Source organism: Clupea harengus, chromosome 13 (genome assembly GCF_900700415.2).
Source record: "Clupea harengus chromosome 13, Ch_v2.0.2, whole genome shotgun sequence".
Classification (NCBI taxonomy): Eukaryota; Metazoa; Chordata; class Actinopteri; order Clupeiformes; family Clupeidae; genus Clupea; species Clupea harengus.
In genome coordinates this window covers 24,058,976-24,078,975 of record NC_045164.1, presented here as the reverse complement: position 1 = coordinate 24,078,975, position 20,000 = coordinate 24,058,976, and the positions used below count along the sequence as shown (strand labels likewise).

At 49.0% G+C, this 20,000-nt stretch overlaps 2 protein-coding genes and 1 long non-coding RNA gene across 6 annotated transcripts in view; all 3 read right to left on the bottom strand.

Annotated features, from left to right (window-relative positions):
- The window catches only part of map4k3b (mitogen-activated protein kinase kinase kinase kinase 3b), a 25,592-nt gene extending 21,461 nt beyond the window's left edge, over positions 1 to 4,131 (bottom strand). For 2 of the 3 annotated variants that reach the window (XM_031579375.2, XM_031579376.2), the window contains exon 1: positions 3,848 to 4,129. In XM_031579375.2, coding sequence (XP_031435235.1) covers positions 3,848 to 3,946 — 99 coding nt within the window. In that variant the 5' untranslated portion in view covers positions 3,947 to 4,129. Of the gene's footprint in view, positions 1 to 3,847 lie in introns of all 3 variants that reach the window. The other variant, XM_031579374.2, reaches the window with a different exon arrangement.
- A 1,131-nt stretch (positions 4,132 to 5,262) lies between these two features.
- LOC116223284 lies at positions 5,263 to 6,065 on the bottom strand. The gene is made up of 2 exons (XR_004165009.2): positions 5,839 to 6,065; positions 5,263 to 5,653 (listed from the first exon to the last, which is right to left on the bottom strand). It is a non-coding gene; the product is annotated as an uncharacterized LOC116223284 (long non-coding RNA).
- A 517-nt stretch (positions 6,066 to 6,582) lies between these two features.
- LOC116223283 (ras and Rab interactor 2-like) lies at positions 6,583 to 19,805 on the bottom strand. 2 transcript variants are annotated; one of them, XM_031579377.1, is made up of 4 exons: positions 19,718 to 19,805; positions 14,554 to 16,023; positions 7,351 to 7,659; positions 6,583 to 6,802 (listed from the first exon to the last, which is right to left on the bottom strand). In XM_031579377.1, the coding sequence occupies exons 2-4, from the start codon at positions 15,506 to 15,508 to the stop codon at positions 6,594 to 6,596; spliced, it is 1,473 nt and encodes a 490-aa protein (XP_031435237.1). In that variant the 5' UTR covers positions 15,509 to 16,023; positions 19,718 to 19,805; the 3' UTR covers positions 6,583 to 6,593. The 2 variants fall into 2 exon arrangements, with proteins under 2 accessions (XP_031435237.1, XP_031435238.1); XM_031579378.2 differs by lacking the exon at positions 19,718 to 19,805 and adding an exon at positions 16,737 to 16,915.
- Between the last annotated feature and the right edge of the window lie 195 nt (positions 19,806 to 20,000).

The following is a 20,000-nucleotide window of genomic DNA, read 5'->3' as shown; positions in this document are numbered from 1 at the left end:
TTTTGCAAAGATGAACGGATAGACAAATTAAAAAAAAGCAACACCAGGCAACACGCTTTCTTCCCATTCTGCTCGTAGTATTTTACATTTTATTGTCTATTTGTCTATTGTCTATTCTCGCTCCTCACTCACTCTCTCTCACTCCTCACTCTCACTTACTCTCGCTCCTCACTCACTCTCTCACTCTCATTCTCACCCTCATTCTCACTCTCATGCTCACAGTACAAAGTTTGTCATGCTCACAAACTTTCAAAAACAAGCTGATTGGGGTCTTGTGAGAATTAGATGGGAAATTGAGATCAGATGTCTGAAGACTCCCAGACTGAATGAGGCACACACAAGCACACACACAAACACAGTGTGGAGTATTCCAAGTACATGGTTTAGGGACAAACCTGGGGAAGCCAACTCAGAGTAAGTGATAGAAATAGAAAAGCCCTAAGGCTTCATTCTCCTGGAAAAACAGCCATTGGGCTCTTCTATTGGAGGTTTATCACATACTCTGAGTTAATTTAACCAGGTTAGACACTAAACCACGTACTTGGAATACCCCCCATGTCTGATAAATACATGCCTACATATAATCCCTCTTTGCTCTTAGTCACAGATGTTAGCGCGCACACACACACACACACACACACACACACACACACACACACACACACACACACACACACACACACACACACACACACACACACACACACACACACACACACAGACACACAGACACACACTAAAAACCACAAAACAAGGCAAACATACTCCGAGGGATGACAACCTACATGGATGAGAGAAAGCAATCAAAAAAAGAACATGACAGCCTCTCCTCTGAGTTTGGCATTGGCAGATTGACATTCTTACGGCGCGCGCACGCACACACACACACGCACACACGCACACACGCGCACACGCGCACACGCGCACACACGCACACACGCACACACACACACACACACACACACACACACACACACACACACACACACACACACACACACACACACACACACAAAGAGATCTCAGAGTGTCCATGTTGACTGGCTGTCAAACAGAAGAGGCTTTAGACGGGGGGACTGATGTCATCGGGGAGAGCAAAGGCAGAGCTATACTGTGTCATTGTATTCTGTTATTAGAAAGACGCGTCCAATCATAAATACTCCAAATCCAATTAGAGCGCTCTCTGAACGCAGACACACAGAGAACAACAGATGTGTGTCATCTCCAACACATGATTCAGATGGAGTTTGCCCACCCAACTCTGTTGATGCCAACTGTGGATGGGTGACAGTGTGTGGGTCTCTAGATGTGTGTGTGTGTGTGTGTGTGTGTGTGTGTGTGTGTGTGTATGTGTGTGTATTTGTTTGTGCGTGGGTGTGTTTGTTTGTTTGTTTGTTTATTTAGAAGAAAGGTGTCGAGTCATACGCTCTTCAGAAAGCTCTGATTGGGTGGATATTTACAGCCGACCCACAAGGTCTGATGTCATTGACACTGTTGTGTGTAAAATCCTCACTGTCAAACACACACACACACACACACACACACACACACACACACACACACACACACACACACACACACACACACACACACACACACACACACACACACACACACACACACACACACACACACACACACACACACACAGACCAAGCCATGGGCCTCTCCATCAGCAATGAGGCATTTCACTCCTTACTGATCGTATTCTCACTGTCACACACACACACACACACACACACACACACACACACACACACAACAGCATCACCATGAGTTTGATCTGGAAGAGTTAAATTGGTGGAAAAGCAACTCCGCGGTAGATAGCTGGTGCAGCTTAAGTCGTCACAGAAGGTCAGCAGTCAGGGTCGGGCAATGCTACTGGCCAAACACACACACACACACACACACACACACACACACACACACACACACACACACACACACACACACACACACAGCAGTCAGGGTCGGGCAATGCTACTGGCCTTTGCTCCGCTGTCTGCTCAAAAGCCATGAAACTGGGTCGTGTCTCTCTCTCTCTCTCTCTCTCTCTCTCTCCCATCCTCTCTCTCTCTCCCATCCTCTCTTTCCCTCTCTCTCTCTCTTTCTCTCTCTCTCTCTCTCTCCCATCCTCTCTTTCCCTCTCTCTCTCTCTTTATCTTTCCCATCCTCTCTTTCTGTCTCTCTCCCATCCTCTCTTTCTCTCTCTCTCCCATCCTCTCTCTCTCTTTCTCTATCTCTCTCTCTATCCCATTCTCTCTCTCTCCTCTTTTAGTCTTTCCCGCTCAACTCGTATCCCCTCCTAAACTGCTAAACCCATTTAACGCCTTAACACCATTTCAACGGGAAATCTGTCTAAAATGGACATTCCATTCTAATACTGCTCCAGCTGTTGGCTGACACACACACACACACACACACACACACACACACATTGAATTGAACTGCTAATGACCACGGAAGCACTGGAGGAAAAGCGAACAATCAGAAGCAAACAGGATGGACGAAGCTCACACACACACACACACACACACACACACACACACACACACACACACACACACGTACAACACACACACACACACACACAGACACACAGACAGACACACACACACACACACACACACAGACAGACACACACACACACACACATACCACACACACACACACACACAACACCCTTTTCTCACTCTCTGTCTCTGATATCCTCCTGTTTGGCTACTTCCCTTCCCCAGAGGAGGTTGGGACACGCTCTAGTTTTCCACAGCAAATGCTGCCAGCCGTTTTCTGCCCTACTCGTGGCTTACACTCTACAGACTGGTAGATACACACAAGACATACTCTCCCTCCAGGTCACACACACACACACACACACACACACACACACACGCATAATAGCTCAGTATGTTTAAAAAAATTGCTGCACACTAACCATACTCAACTCCCATACACAATAACTGTTCTCTCACACATACACACAGCCAAAACAAACACACACATAAACACGTGTGCACACAAAAAGTCATCGCCTCAAGAAATCCCCTAAATGCTGTTGCACCTCCACAGTGGGTGTGAGGGCTAGCCACTTCCGAACGAAAATAGCCTATAAAGACCACTGTATGCATTCCACACATTATCCACTGTGGGCGCTCTGTGGGATACAATGTTGCAAATTCTCAATATCCACAGTTCCTAAATGGTAACTGTATAGAAGACATCATGTCTCCTCCCGACCGAAGAGTAGTTTGCTCGCCAATAAGCCACTCTAATTGCTTGTTTGGGATGAGACAAGAGGAGGCGTTTACTATGGTATAACTTGAGATCGAGTATTTTTTTCTGTCAGCTCCGCTAGTCGCGAGATGGGAGGAATTGCGCAGGGCCTGGTTTGTTGTGGAAATGCAGCCGCAGACTTGCTGAGGACATTTGACGGAGCATAAAGACTACCCTGTTACCACCAAGATACGCACTGTGCAACAAAGACACACAGTCGCACACACAATCACACCGGCTGCGCAGCAGACGCAACAACGACTGCGTCATCCTGTTTATCACAAACATAACACCAGAGAGATTATATCGATCAATCTGCCTATAGCGATAAGAAGTTAAGACCAGAAATCCTCCAGTGGGCTAGCCTATGTTACGCATACGTCAATAGCAGCAACGGATTTAGCTAACAAGCAGATTTTATCAACTGCGCACTTGTTCTTATAGACCGATACAGTCGTGAGTCGATCAGAAACGCCTGGCACAAAAATGAAGAATTAGCTACGTGTTGCTGTTTTGTGTTCAACCCCGAATAACAGCAAAATCGCCAGCTAGCTGCTGCAGATAGCTAGGCTACCTTGTACACATCTCCATACGTTCCACTCCCGATTCTTTGAATGAGCTCAAAATCTTCTTGCGGGTTCCGCCGAGACAAGTCCAGACTGGTATTCATCATCCGAAGCCCGATCCCTAGGATCGGATTGATTTAGAAACTCCGATATTACAAAACTGTCGTAAACGAACGCAGAAACACAGGGCGTCAGGGAATCACGTCCAGTCTTCACTAAACTTTAACATGGCCTCCTCTGCGCAGTACGCCTGCGTGAGGACGCTGGCTGTTCACGTTGACAGCCCCTGGGTCGGGATACACACAGCGGTGGTTCTGTTAATCGCAACCAGTAAATTCGAATATTTATCACATCGAACTTAATTTCACATTTTCTGAATGCATTTGTTTAAAATGCTGTGTGAAAATAACGTAGTACGTTACTTATTTTCTACAGCCCAGGACAATTACATTATTGTCTAATGAGGTTATAACACACGATGTTGATGAACATTTTTATAAGAACTTACCTGCATAATAACGTAGTAATGACATATTATATCAACATAGTTAGGTGCATAGAATTAGACCATAATATGATTTAATGGTTGAAAAGGGTCAAACTTGAGACAAATGCATACATATACACAATCTGCACAGTATAAGCCATCAACTTTGTGTCATTTATTAAAGGAATTGTTGGGTGACAGGTAACAGGTGACAAATGACAGGTCATGGTGACAGGTATTAAGCATGCCATAGGTGCAGTTGCTGTAGGTGTGGACTATAGGTGTGTGTATATTCTCATGTGTGACTCACCACAGCGTACGGTGTGGAGTCTCCCCCTGACGTGCGTGTTCAAATATTTCACACTTCAAATATTTCCCTAAGCATTTAGTTCAAAGTTAGTGTGTGAGTGAATGCCAGAGATGTCTTCTAGCAAAGCCGTCTGGAACAAACTGTGAGGCCAAAGCAAAGACATGTCCCCTGAGGCTTTCACACAAGCACAGAGCTGGTTGATGCTGTAAACACACTGCTTGCACAGCCACACCAGAGGCCTCTACATTCCACAAATGAGAGCCGACTGACAGTGTCTCACTTCAGTGGGTGAGCCAAAGATCTAGAAAAATACACACAAAATATTTGGGAGACAGACCTTTTAGATTGTTTTCACAGCTATGATGCATGAGCTGCCATTGCTGACAAAAAATCTTGTCAGTGTTTGTTTGTGTGTGCCGTTTTATTTTGACATCTTCTGTATTCATGTATACTTTCATTATCTTAAAGTGTATGGACAGGTTCAAATATGCTTCTTTTTCTTTTTTTTGGCTTCCAACCACAACACTCATGCCCACACCCCTTTCACCACAAAATCCAACTCCTGCCATCTAGTGGTTAAAAAACAAAATGGCATCTCTGCTAAAGATAGAAAAATGCACTGGGAATAAAACAAGAGAGCAGTTTTATTTATATAAAATATAAACATCATTGATCATTCACTGTGCATGTCATATGGGTGGCTGTCATCAGTGTCCGCGGGTCTTGGTGTAAGTGTGTATTATTGCGTCTGTGTTGCCAAGGCCGACTTTGTGAAAGCTGTTTGTATGGAGAGAAAGGAAGGGCTGCGGTGCGGTGCGGTCTGAGGGCCGTGCGTCTCCATGGTGGGTGGATGTCGCGCAGGTGTGCGTCTCTGAGCTGAGGAGGGCGTCTGAGGCAGGGCAGCGTGTGGAGCTGGGTGTGTGTGGGGCGGGGGCATCCTTGGGGATTCTCTTCTTTAGGAGAGTAGAGAGCTGGAGGCTCACGAGAAGCACAAGAGACCCACCAACACAGAGAACTCTGATGGAGAGAGAGAGAGAGAAAGAGAAAGAGAGAGGGGGAGAGAGAGAGAGAGCGAGAGTGAGAGAGATTAAGTGAAGGGAATTATTGGGGGGGGGGGGGGGGGGGGCACCAGATGGAATACCCATTCACAGGTGGAGTGGGGCAGTTTAGAAGGTAACAGACAGCGAGGTGAAGTCGCGCACCTCTCCATCTCTTTGACTATCTCTGGCAGAGCGGCAGCCATGCTGGAGCCGCAGCTGAACTTCCTTCCAAAGGGGACATCACAGACCACCACGTCCACGGAGCCCGAGGGCAGAGGGATTCCTGCGGACGGACGACGCACACTTCAAAGATCAGCAGACATTTCCACTGACTGAAATGTAATGGATTTGAAAAACATACTTGGATAATAAAGGGAAAACAGCATGGATGCATACACACACATGCGAGCGCGCATGTGGCTGGACATGAAGGCATATAAGTGTATTGTACACTGGTGTGTGTGTCTCCACAGGATAGTAATACATGTGGATAGTCATGTGGCTGGACATGAAGGCATATAAGTGTATTGTACACTGGTGTGTGTGTCTCCACAGGATAGTAATGCATGTGGATAGTCATGTGGCTGGACATGAAGGCATATAAGTGTATTGTACACTGGTGTGTGTGTCTCCACAGGATAGTAATGCATGTGGATAGTCATGTGGCTGGACATGAAGGCATATAAGTGTATTGTACACTGGTGTGTGTGTCTCCACAGGATAGTAATGCATGTGGATAGTCATGTGGCTGGACATGAAGGCATATAAGTGTATTGTATTCAACCCTGTTTTTCATATGAACTGTAAATGCAAACTCAATCAATCTTTTTGCTTTCAGTTTTGGGTTAGGTGACGTAACAACACACACACGTACTATGTGCTGAGCTCACACACCAATCATCTGCTTGTAAGTGTCCCTAGTCCGAATAGAAACCTAGACGGACCCAGATTAGGCCACAGAGGAAAAGAAAGCAACAGTGATATGACTGGTCACCTTCTCCTTGCAGTAGAGATGGGTCCAGCAGCTCCATCATGTACTGGATCTCTGTGTCCAGCTGAGGCATGTCACACTGGGCCAGCACATACGTCAGCATGGGCAGGAAGTCATCGGCCCCGTACATCCTCCCTGAAACATCACACACACACACACACACACACACACCCACACCGACACAGACACAGACACACACACACACACACACACACACACAGTACGGCAGCAGGGTTAATGAGAGAAGGTGGATGGGACAGAGTGAGTAAGTATGTACATGTGTGTGTGTGTTATGAGTGTGATTGTTTCCTGAGGGTCACTGACGACATCTTAACATTCACTTCAGTCGAGAAGAGGAGGCACAGCTTGTGTGTGTGTTTGCATGCATATGTGTGTGTGTGTGTATGTGTGTGTGTGTGCGTGTGTGTGCGCGATAGTGCACGTGTGCCCATTAGTAAGCTAATTCAGCCCAAAGGCAACCCTCTCCCTGGCGCCTAATAGCTTTCTGACGCAGCGGCTGCCACAGCGTGTGTTATGCTGTCTCTTCAGTGCCCCTTAACTGCTGCTGGAGAACCAGTTTGCCAGCGTGGAACTCAACCTTTTTACAGAGTGTTAGAAACGTCACCCCTGCCATTCCCCCCCCCCTCTAGCGCGGAGAAGCAAACACGAAGTAGCAACGGTACCTGAGTGGTCCTCCATGATGGTGTAGATGAGCTTGCAGACGCGCAGGAGCAGCGCCACCTTCTTCTCGGGGGAGTACATCTTGTGCATGGTGTGGAACTTGTGGCGGATCTTCTCGATGGCCACGGGGTCGGGGGGCAGGGCGCCGTCCACGCCCATCTCCTGCGGCTGCCGCGCCTTGGCCAGCGCCAGGTTCTCCTTCAGCTGCTGCCACGTGCCGCTCTTCACCTGGAAGTCGTGAAGCGCCGCCTCCACCGTGGCCTTCAGCGGCTTCAGCACGCACTTGTGCATGGCCTTCTCCAGGACCTGGTCTGTGGGGGGGACGAGGAGGAGGAGGAGGAGGAGGAAGAAGAAGAGGGGAATAGGCTGTGAGAGGGAAGGACTGACTTCATGTCTTCATGGTGCAGATTCACTCAACAAAATGGCAACAGACAAAAGATATAAGAGTAATGATACGCATCACACGATAAGTCAGCAGCACCAACAAAACTCATTTCTCCACTTTTTCATCTTTCAGGTGTTTCAAGGTTTTGCCCCTGCATGTACTGGACCCTTGCGCCTGACTGATTTCAGTAGGGAAAGCCATACGGACAAAGGGAACACAGGGCGGTATCCATGGAGACCCAGGGCTCTTTGCTTCCTGCCTCTCTCACTAATGCCTGGGCCCGTAGCCCATTCGCCCATCTCTTTCTGTCTCATCAGCCTGGCACGGACGCCCGCATTCCTAAGGCATTGACAGTAAATGGGGTTGGGCACAAACCGGTTTGTGTCACACTCTTCTTGAGAGGATGGAAAAAGACCAAATGATGTGAGAGAGCAGCTAAGCATGTTCTGGGGGTTTTCCTTAGCATTGTCATCACTGTCACTGTTCACTCACCGCAGTCATGATCTGAGGTTTGCGCGGTTCATTCGATTTTGTGAATGTATGCTAATATTGTACACTTTATATTTGAGATGAATGAACAGTTCACCCCTGGAACTTTGTGGATGGCACTACTGTCTGAAGTAGTTATGAAATGCACTGTTGGTTATTAATTCCAAGGAGGCCTAAAGTCTTCTAGAGAACAACAAACACAGCCTGTGAAGAATGATTCTTGTGTATGATATAGAAGAAAAGAATATGGCATAAGTCGCTCGAACACAGACACATGCACGCACACACATACACCAACTCCCGGTGAATTCCACTTCAAAATGAAAAAAAAAAAAAACTTGTTTCTGCTGAATTGCAGCATTAAAGTGTTCTATTAAAAAAAGCTATGACTTGATCTCCGGTCATGTGAGTCTCAGCGCCGAGACGGTAACTTCAGAGTGTTAACACTGCCAGGCCTCATGTCTCACTGAGCTGACTGCGGGGGAAAAACAAGCCCAGTCAGCACCTCCCAGCCCTCCTCACCACATCTGGGCCTGCCGAGGGGGAAACAGAAACGTACTCCTCGAACGCAAAAAAAAAAAAAACCTCCATGCATGCAAGGAGCTCACATCTAGCATCATCTGTCTCGTTCTCTCCTCTCTCTTTCCTTAGTTCCTCTGTCTTTGAACTCGCTGTCACCCGATGACATCAGCCTCTGCAGCTTGTTAGCCTAAGTCAGTGAAGACTTAGACAGTTACCCATTGACAGAGGCTAGGTTCACTTCAGGGCATGAACGTGAGATTGGGTGTAAGGGCTGTTTACAATGTATGACCCATTGCCCCCCCCCACTGCCCTCCTACAGACAGAATGTTCAGCCGCAGCTGATTGGTTCTTCTCACCCAAGAATCGTGTTCCTATGGTGTTGTTAGGATCATGGGTCTACATGCAGATTGAAAACGCTTCCAGTCTTCAAAGGAACAATATTGTAGGAACCTGCACAGTGACTTCGATGAACAACATGGCAAGTTCAGGCGAGTCTGAGTGCAACATCCTTTCACTGAGTACACTATTACAACAGCAATGGGCTCCCAATAGGCATAGACTGTCATAATGTTCAATCTGATTTCAACCTCGACTAAATCAAAAATGATACGTAGTTACAGTATGTGACGCATGCATTCACATGACATATTTAAATGAGTCCTGTGTGAACTTTTACTGTGGTGCTGTAGAAGTTTATGAGGGCTGAGCTCAGCGAAAACGGCCAAAGAATTCCACAGCACCATCAGCAGTGGCTTTGTCCTCCCTATGGACATGAGTGGTTTTGTAAGTGTGTGTGTGTGTATGTGTGTGTGTGCGTGTGTGTGTGTGTGTGCGCATGTGAGTGTGTGTATGTATATGTGCGTGTGTGTGCGTGTGTTTGTGTGTGTGTGTGTTCGCGTGTGAGTGTGTTCGCGTGTGAGTGTGTGTATGTGCATGTGCGTGTGTGTGTGTGTGTGTGTGTATATGTGCGTGTGTGTGCGTGTGTGTGTGTGTGTGCGTGCGTGCGTGCGTGCGTGCGTGCGTGCGTGCGTGCGTGCGTGCGTGCGTGCGTGCGTGCGTGCGTGCGTGCGTGCGTGTGTGTGTGTGTGTGCGTGTGTGTGTGTGTGTGTGTGCGTGTGTGAGTGTGTGTATGTGCATGTGCATGTTCCTGTGTTTTGTTCCACTGTGTCTAAATGCAAACTCAACTTAGGTACTCTCTGCCAGAACACTGGTAATGTCATCAGAAAGCGAGAGAGGGAGGAAGAGAGGGAAAGAGAGAGAGGGAGGAAGAGAGGGAAAGAGAGGGGGAGTGGGAAAGAGAGAGAGGGAGAAAGAGTGGGAAAGAGAGAGACGGATGAAGAGAGGGAAAGAGAGAGAGGGAGGAAGAGTGGGAAAGAGAGAGAGGGAGGAAGAGTGGGAAAGAGAGAGACGGATGAAGAGAGGGAAAGAGAGAGAGGGAGGAAGAGAGGGAAAGAGAGAGAGGGAGGAAGAGTGGGAAAGAGAGAGAGGGAGGAAGAGAGGGAAAGAGAGAGAGGGAGGAAGAGAGAGAAAGAGAGGGAAAGAAAGTGAATAGAGGCGGAGGATATCTGTGGATCCACGTGTTGTCCATAATCGTCGTCATCTCTCCCTGTGTACTGGACCTTTTCAACTGGACCCTCAGGTCTGGTGAAACAGATGGCCGTTTCTGGGTTTCGTTTTGCCCTGACTTAAGGATGTGGACTTAAAAACCCAGACGCCGACAAACCAGCTCTCAGTTCCTTCTGCGTAACCTGTCCTGGTTTCCACCGGCACGATCTCACCTCACCGGTGACTGTAGGGGATTCCCATCCCTTACAGCAGACAGCAGTGTTTAATCATCAACCCAGAGCTCAGTGGGACTCTCCGTCACTACTAGTCCTGGGCTGTATATAACTGAGCCTTTATGGTGACAGGAAGAAGAAGATGGATCTCTGTGTGCATTCCCCAGAGCCTGATAAGGCCCAGGGGGGACAGAGAGGAGAGGAGGAGGAGGAGGAGGAGGATGTTTTGGGGGCCAGCTCATCAGTCAAGGTCACCAAACCTGTCACCCAACAATAAAGGGCCTCTTCCGCACCCCGTAAGTCACAAGCCTTTCAGCTCTCCAGCAGCTGAGAACTACGGGAAACAGACTTACCCCCCAACTTTGTGATGTACCCCCCCTCCACACAGGCATGATGCTTATGGTCAGAGAGCTGCACTCACACACACACACACACGTACACACACACACACACACACACACACACACACGTACACACACACACACACACACACACACACACACACACACACACACACACACACACACACACACACACAGACTCTGTGGACATGCATGTGAAATTCCCTGCTACCACAGAGTCACTTCTCCAGACGGGTGAGTGATACATGTGCAGAGCATTCAATCTCAGGCACTTCCTCTTACACTGGAGGTTGGAAACAGCAGGAGATACATTACTCTTGGTGTCTGTCTCCTCTCCCAAACACACACACACACACACACACAGATACACACACACACACAGATACACACACGCACACCATACATACATACATACATACATATATATACACATACAAACATACACACATGCCACCACCACCACCATTCACCTGACACTAAGAGTAAAGAGTGTCATGCTCTATCTATGCTCCCACCTACCTAAATGCTCTTGTAAGGGCAAATGTTACACCCAGGACGCTGGGCTCGTCTAGTAAGCGTCGTTTGGCACTGCCGTCCGTGCAAGCACGGCAATCATTTGTAGTTCCACGTTGGTGGAACGAACTGCCTAGTACTACCAGAGCAGGGGCGTCCCTCTCTACCTTCAAGAAGCTTTTGAAGACCCAACTCTTCAGAGAGCACCTCCCCTCCTAACTGGCACCTGACTAGCGCTTAACTTGCACTTCAGCAGTTACATTCCTGCACTTCTTTTTCCTCTTTTCTAGGTTGTTGTTTTTCTAATTCTCATGTAAAGTAGTATTTATTGTTACACCATGCTTTTTTATTGCTCTTAGCTTGACTGTTCTCTCCCTTGTACGTCGCTTTGGACAAAAGCGTCTGCTAAATGACTAAATGTAAATGTAAAATGTAATCCGAACACACACACACAGATACACAAACACACACACACACACAGATACACAAACACACACACACACACACACACGCCACCACCATTCACCTGACACTAAGAGTAAAGAGTGTCTTGCTCTATCCGAACACACACACAGATACACAAACACACACCACACAAACATACATACACACACACACACACGCCACCACCATTCACCTGACACTAAGAGTAAAGAGTGTCTTGCTCTATCCGAACACACACACAGATACACACACACACACACACACACACACACACACACAGATACACACAGATACACACAGATACACAAACACACACCACACAGACATACATACACACACCACACAAACGCCACCACCATTCACCTAACACTAAGAGTAAAGAGTGTCATGCTCTATCCGAACACACACACACAGATACACAAACACACACACACACACAGATACACAAACACACACACACACACACACACACGCCACCACTATTCACCTAACACAAAGAGTAAAGAGTGTCCTAAAGACTTCCTATCGCCCCCAGTAAAAATAGCCCAGTGCAGAAAGACAGGCAGCCCCCTCCCTCCCCTCTAAGAGCCGTCTGGAGCCTCCTCTGATAGGCCCTATCTGCAGTCGACCTTCAGGTCCTCAAGAATCTTTTCTTGGACCACATTATCACGTTTTTTACAAGGTTACCCCGTGAAAAACAACCTCCCCCCAATGCTTGTTGTTGTAGACGGCGTTAGGCCGAATCCAAGCACGTGTGTGGGACGGTCTTACAGAACCTCCTCACGAGGCTGGACCCGCCGGGGGCACGAATCAAAACACCAAAACAGCCCGAGCCAAGCCAAGCACAAGCCCCCCATTCTCCCCTCGTCTCCACACAGTCGCCCTGTACACACACACACACACACACACACATTCACAGCCTCCCACGCAAACACTGGAGCTGCATCAACAGGTCCCTTAGACATGCTAAACATTCAGGCCTGGCCCGCTCCACATAAATGGGGGCCTGTGATTGGCCGAGAATGAGAGGCTCATTGAGTAGCGGAGCTTGGCCCACTTGGCTGGCCTCCATGAGAGAGGCACATCTGGAGAGAAGGCCACTGAACGGCGCTCAAGAGAGAGAGAGAGAGAGAGAGAGAGAGAGAGAGAGAGAGAGAGAGAGAGAGAGCGAGAGTGTTTACATCCTTCCCCAAGAATGGTACTGAACCACCAATCGCATCTCAGGACTCTTGAAAAGACTCACAGAAAACAGTGCGCCAATGGAAACCACAGTGGAACAAAGACACAGAGCTGAGCCCAGTTAATCCGCATTTTAACTACAATAGCAGAATTAGCGTGGGAGGTGAAAGTAAATCAAGTCCCAGGCAACTCCTATTCAAAACTGTATAATGTTATTACCAAAGTCTTCTCCTCTTCTACGTGAATACAACCTCGGGGTGGGGACTTCTATGTCATTAAACGGTGCTGTTCCCACTGTAGTTTGACTTGCGGCATTCAGTGGCATTACTGGCATCCTGGTGTTGAATGGCAGTTTTGTGTTTTAATGTTTGCGTTAGTTGGCTCTGTTGGCTGAGTCATCCACCTCCACAGAAGGCCCACAAAAATGGCCTTCATTTAGCAGCTCTGCACTGTCAGCCGGCGTAATGTTTACACAGTCAGGCTGAAGTAGGTCTGAAGTAGGTTCTGAAGCAGACAGACGAAGACCACACACACACACACACACACACACACACACACACACACAGACACACACACACACACACACACACACACACACAGACACACACACAGACACACACACACGGATGGCACACGTGAAATCCAACCCTTAGGGCCCTCCCTTCTGCCATTAATACATTCCTAAAGCCTTCTGTAGCTCCAGCTGCTGTCCTTCCCCCTAATAAAGGCTCCACTTTCACAACGACCATCCTGGCTAATTAACCAACACTACAGCAGCCAGAGGCCTGACAGCACACAATACCACTGACCTAGAGAAGGATTTTTCTTTCTTTTTTTTGTGATTTATTTTAACTGGCGGTTACCTACCGGAGCAGCACTGAGAAAAGCTAGTAGCTTATCATATCTACGATGCCCTTCCCTTTCCGTTATCAATCTTAAAACAGGTTGGTATCTCTTATGGCGCCAAGTTTCATGCACTCAACTTCATGTCTCAATGCCAGCAAAAGCCCTTCAGTTTGTACCCAATCACATTACGTCACGCAAACAATGTTACTCATAGTTGTTTTTGCCCTGTTTGCCATCACCGGAAAGCAGCGTTACTGTAAATTATGGAGGTAAAGTTCCACTGATACTTTCAAACCCTGTGGTGTAATGATTCACTGATCTAATCTACTACCACGAAACCACTTCTCTCCCACAAGCTCTCGCGTCAACTTCTACCTAAGCACAAATTATGTTAATTGATAAACAGAAAAAAATAGATAGCAAATCGTGTGCAGTTGACATTGAAGTGTCAAAAGATATGTCAAAAACAAATAATGTCAACAACTACATTTCTTTCAGGATCAACAAAGTGTCTGCCTGTCTGTGCGTCTGTCTGTCTGTCTGTCTGTCTGTCTGTCTGTCTGTCTGTCTGTCTGTCTGTCTGTCTGTCTGTCTGTCTGTCTGTCTGTCTGTCTGTCTCTATCGACAATATCCACAATTCTTTCTTTCAAAGGCCAAACCAGGAGGTCCTGGAGGCTGGGCTCTTACCGATCTGGTCCTCAGGCACGAGGGACTCGATGGGCGGGTCGAGCTCGGAGCTCTGGAGCAGGTAGGACTTCATCTGGGTCATGAACTGGCGCAGGGTCTGCAGGAGCTCGGTGCCCGACGTGTGCCCCAGGCCGCCGTTCTCCAGCAGGAAGCTGACGTGGTCCTGCACCAGGCAGCCGAAGTAGGTGCCCTTGTCCTGCGCCTGCTCCACCACACGCCGCACCGCCCGCCTCTCGGGCGTCATCAGCGAGCTGAACACGCCGCTCACCTTGCGCAGGTGGCCCCGGAGGGCCCGCGGGAGCACGAAGGTGCCGCCGCTCGCCCGCTTCTTGGCCTTGAAGGGCGGCGGCATCTCCTGGTCGCTCTCGGCGCCGCGTCCGTAGTCTCCGTCCTCCTCTTCCTCGTCTTCTTCCTCTTCCTCCATGCTGCTGTCGCCGCCGCCGGCGAGGCCGCGGCCGGCTTTGGAGGGGCTCGGCGCCGACAGCGGGAAGCCGTGGGAGGAGAAGTCCAACGAGTCGGACGAGGAGGTGGAGAAGCTGATGTCGCTCAGGCGCTCGCTGTTGCCTCGGGTCCGGCCGCGGCGCCCCTCCTCGCCCGCGTGCCTCTGCCCGCCGACCCCTGCGTCCTGGCTGGGCTCCAGAGGGCTGGGGCTGGGGCTGCACGTGTCCACGCTGGAGCCGTTGCGCTGGGACAGCTTGGCCAGGCTGAGGGACACGGCCTGCTCTATGGTCTGGTCGTCAAGAGCCAGTTGGCAGCGGTGGCCGTCCACATCAGGCCCGACGGGGGGCTTCTTGCCCCGGGAGGAGGGGACGGGGATGGGGGCGCTGATGCGTTTGGGCGGGGAGGAGGAGGACGAGGAAAAAGATAAGGAGGAGGAGAACGAGGAGCCAAGGCGCCCCAGCAGGCTGGTCTTCTCCTTCTGGGGAGGGTTTATCCAGGAGGCTGTCTCCGGCATGCTCTTCTGCCTGGGGGGCGCAGGTCTGCGGGGGACGGAGCGCGAGCGGGGAGGTGGGGGGCGCGGGGGTGGCGGCGAGCGCGAGCGCGAGACGCTCTTGGCCCGGGTCAAAACACAACTGCTGTTGTGAGCGGAACTGCTTTGGTGGCTAGATGTTTCACTCTGGTTCGGAGAGGGACCTGAGTGTGCGCCGTTCTGGAGGGGGGTGCTGCTATCGGTCAGCTGGGGGTCGGCAACAGTGCTGTTGCTAGGCAGTGCCGTTGCCGTGACGCCAGGCTCCGCGATGGGGGTGTCTGTCTGGTGTGTCTGCTGGAACAAGGGGTTGATGAAGCACAGCGCTCCTTTTGATTGGCTGCGCTCAAGATGGGACGGGGCACGGGTGCGAAGGCCAGGGATGATGCTGTCTCTGTGTCCTTCCTGCTGGACGGCTTTCTGCTGGACAGTGTCCTCGTCCACTGGCTGTGACTGAGACGCTGAGTCTTTCTTCCTGTTACTCCAATCAGAGTCCCAGAACCCTGAATGAGAGAGTGAAAGAGAGAGAGAGCAAGAGAGAGAGAGAGAGAGCAAAAGAGAGAGAGAGAGAGAGAGAAAGAAATATAGAGATAGAGACAGAGAGAGAGAGAGAGAGAGAGAGAGAGAGAGAGAGAGAGAGAGAGGGAACAGAATTAAACTACATTGAAAACAGAGACATACTGCATGCAGGATTATGATGTTTGTGGTGTCTTCACCATGTTATTAGTACCAACGTAATTTACAGGTGTTTTATTATCATGACCCATTTCTGTTTAGCTCAACAAAACAACTGGATTGCCAGCAAGCAAAAGGAAGCAGAGCTCTAAACTTGAGCGTCCTTTATTAACAACATCAGCCACATCGTGGCATCCCAGAGAACGCCAGGAGGAAACCACACTTAAACACTAGACGGGGAGCTGGGAGGCAGCCAGCAGGAACCAACGCGTAATGACAAACTGCACTGCAACTAAGAACCAGCACACACAAAGGAATAAGACCTTATAGCAACAGCAGCAGATCTTTCATCATTCAAATGTACTGGAGAAAAGAACCCTCATTAACAACAATGCACTAACCAGTGTGTGAACCAGTGTAGTGTACGTCTAAACGACAAAAATCCTTCCAACAAACAAATCTGTGGATCTCAGTTAATAAAGCATGGAAATGGACATGACCGGGCATATAAGATAAGATAAGGGCTTTTAGGAAGGCTTACCCACGGGAAACGGCTAATCCTGCTGGAAGTGCTGACTGCCTGGCGAACAGGCGCTAAGTTTTGCCAGGATACGGCCGGAGTCTCTTCTTGACTTTAGTGCTCTGTTGTGCTGTGCTGTGCTGTGCTGTGCGCTGGGGCTCAAATGGTGACGATCGTAAAGACAGTGACACACACACTCACTCACTCACTCCCTCACACACACACACACACACACACACACGCTAGGCAGAATGAATCACACACGCAGATGTAGAAGTGGGAGGACCTTAGCTGCTGTGGCTCCATCCCACTCTTTTCTCTCTCTCTCTCTCTCTCTCTTTCTCTATTCTCTCTCTCTCTTTCTTTCCTTCTCTTATTCTCAAATGTTTTCCACTTTAACATTCCATTTCTGTTTTTGTCGCACTGATCAGTCTCCCCTTTCTTGAAATAGATACATTTGTTTTATTTAAAAATAACACCAAACTGTCAAAACATATGACAACTGGTTACTTTGTACCCAGTATGTAAGAATGTGGCATTGGACATTTGCAGCCATACAGGTACATCATTGTGAGGGAAAAACACTGATCATATGATATTATTTTTGTTTATATGCATTGAATAATTCAAAAGCTAACCTTGTAATGCCTCTGTCTGTCTTTATTTCCTCTACCACAGGTGGGTGTAGTTGCAGTTAACCTGTTATCTTATCTGGACCATAAATCACACCTGACGATTATAGAGGGAGTGGAAAGGCAGATTTTCTTTTACGGTTCACCTTCACACATACACTGAACACACTGTTTTTTGTTGATCTGAACCGTCACACAACAAAACACACACACGCAATCACACACATTTTTACTTTTATTTCTCTCCCTCGTACACATTCTCGTTTTCCCTCTGGTCGTGCTATGATTCACTCTCTCGTCCTTAGCTCACCCTGCTCATTACTGGCAGAAGAGAAATCAGAGCTGCCACTTCTCAGTTCCTCCTTCTCAGGGTGCTTTTTTCTGGAACCCTGCCTGGCACGCAGACTCCGAGACCCAGCCCTGCTGAAACCCTTCTCCACCCTGCCACAGCAGTGCCAGACCCCCCCCCTGGGCTGGTTTCTGTCAAGCGTTGTGGGCCAACTATGTGAAGCTCTTCTCTGGCAGTCACCCTCATCACCCAAGGCAAGTCCCCTGGGGGATTACGCCTTTTTTACTCTCACAAGCTGGAAAGATCTGCCATCAATCCCACCTTCCTCATCCGCCTAGGGTGAGCTAAAGCTTCGACTCACCGATCCAACGTGCTTCGAACCCCTCACCCCACCCCCCCTTTTATGCTCCACAAACAAACATTCCCTCCCCCGAATTTGGTAGATCTCGGCAGGGCGGCGGCCATTTGGACAAAGGCGAGTTTACACAACTGGGAGTGCGACCGTAGAGCCACATAAACCAAACCAAACAAAAGGCCCGGGACGCGAGAGCGTTTCGCAGTCGGGTGTTTCCTTTGCTCTGATGGCTAGTGTGTGTGTGTGTGTGTGTGTGTGTGTGTGTGAGAGAGCGGGAGCAAGGCTCACGTTTCCTTTTGGACGCTTCACAAGGCAAACCTTGATCCCGTGGGAAGGGCCATCTCCACAGAGTCCCATGTGGGTTTGATATGAAACACTTCCAAATGAAAGGGTTGAGTAGCTTTGGTTTCTTGGGGAAAGAAAAAAAAGGCTTCTAATTGGAGGTTGTGAGGGAGGATCATCTTGATATTGCCACTGCCTTTTGAAGTTGGCACACAGGGATGTATCATTTACGTGTGCGGGACAAGACGGACACAAGAGAACTGGCTTCAGGTATCCCCTGGACCCACTGACGTCAGGACAGAAGAGGCAGCAGCAGCATCGGACAACAACGGGCACAGCAGCACAAATAAACAATTGCTCAAAAGAGCACAGAGCCTGTATTGTTTGTTAGCCTCAAAAACCATAACTCAGAAACATGGCACTGCGGCTCAAAGGCACATTTGTGGAGCGGATCCACTTCAAACCCGTATGTTCACGGTGCACTCCGCCATGTGACAACAGCACATGAACCGCTGTAGGTCGCTGGTGTGAATAAAGGATCTGTGGGGAAATGTCAGTAGACAGTGGGCGGTGGGTCCCATATGTCCACCTCTCTCTCTCATGTGAGGCAGCAACACACAAACACAGCATTGTCCGTCAAACACGGGCCTTTCCACAACGTTCAGCTCTCTATGCCACGGGCCTTCTACAACGTTCAGCTCTCTATGCCACGGGCCTTCACAGCGTTCAGCTCTCTATGCCACGGGCCTTCCACAGCGTTCAGCTCTCTATGCCACGGGCCTTCCACACAGCGTTCAGCTCTCTATGCCACTGACAGCCAACAGACACACACACACACACACCATAGCAGCGGACAGAGTGTCCCAGTCAAGCCAGGGTGTCACTGTAGAATGACCGTGGTATACTTTTGGTTTCGTTGAGTGCTGACAAACAATCAGCCGGATTGTTGTCTTGAATGAATAGTAAAACACAAGAAGGAGCCAAAGTTAAAGTGCATTTCAAAAAATCTTAAAAATCTTAAAAATCCTCTCCATCTCCCAAGGCATGCTGAATGAGTCAGGACTTTAGCCCTTACGCCCTTGCACTGCATATTACTCACAACCTCTTATGTGACTTCTATGTGCTAAAGAGCCCCACAGCTCATAGCTCCATGGCCCCGGCAGCGCTGCAGGCTATCTCTGGCCCCTCTGACTCAGGCGACCCAGGCGACCCCTTCACTGTGCCCAGTTAGGCTGCACTGATCTGGGGCTCTAAATCAGCTCTGTGGAATGGCTGACTCATGGCTGAAGCACATAAGTAAAGGGTTACGTTTAGAAAGTGAGAGCGCTGGCCCACAATTCACTCCACATTTTATACGCAGCCCAAAGTTAGAGTGCAGCTAAGGACGCATTGAACACCATATGACTTTAAGGACTTAATCATTTGAAATGAATTGCTCACTCACCTATTCCTAACTTTGCAACTGCCTCCAGATCAGTGGGGGACTTGGCTGTGGAGATGGCCTCAGGCAGCTTGAGAGTGAAGGGGAGGACGTCTCTAGAAAACAGGAAAGGGAACATGAAAGAGAGGTAGAAACATATGAACTGCTGTAAAATGAAGGTTTGAGGAGTGATTCTTCAGCATCTGGGCTTGGACGGAAGCACAGAGGGGAAAGTAAACAGGAGGGCGGGAGGGGCAGGAGGGCTGAGTCCCAGCTCTGATTCATGGCATAGCACAGGCATGAGACA

Coding starts and splice junctions, on each gene's coding strand:
- LOC116223283 (XM_031579377.1), bottom strand. CDS start 15,508: ATGCCGGAGACAGCCTCCTGGATAAACCCTCCCCAGAAGGAGAAGACC. Junction 7,660..14,553: donor CGTGCCTGAGGACCAGATCG/GTAAGAGCCCAG, acceptor TCCCCCCCACAG/ACCAGGTCCTGGAGAAGGCC. Junction 6,803..7,350: donor CATCATGGAGGACCACTCAG/GTACCGTTGCTA, acceptor GTGATGTTTCAG/GGAGGATGTACGGGGCCGAT.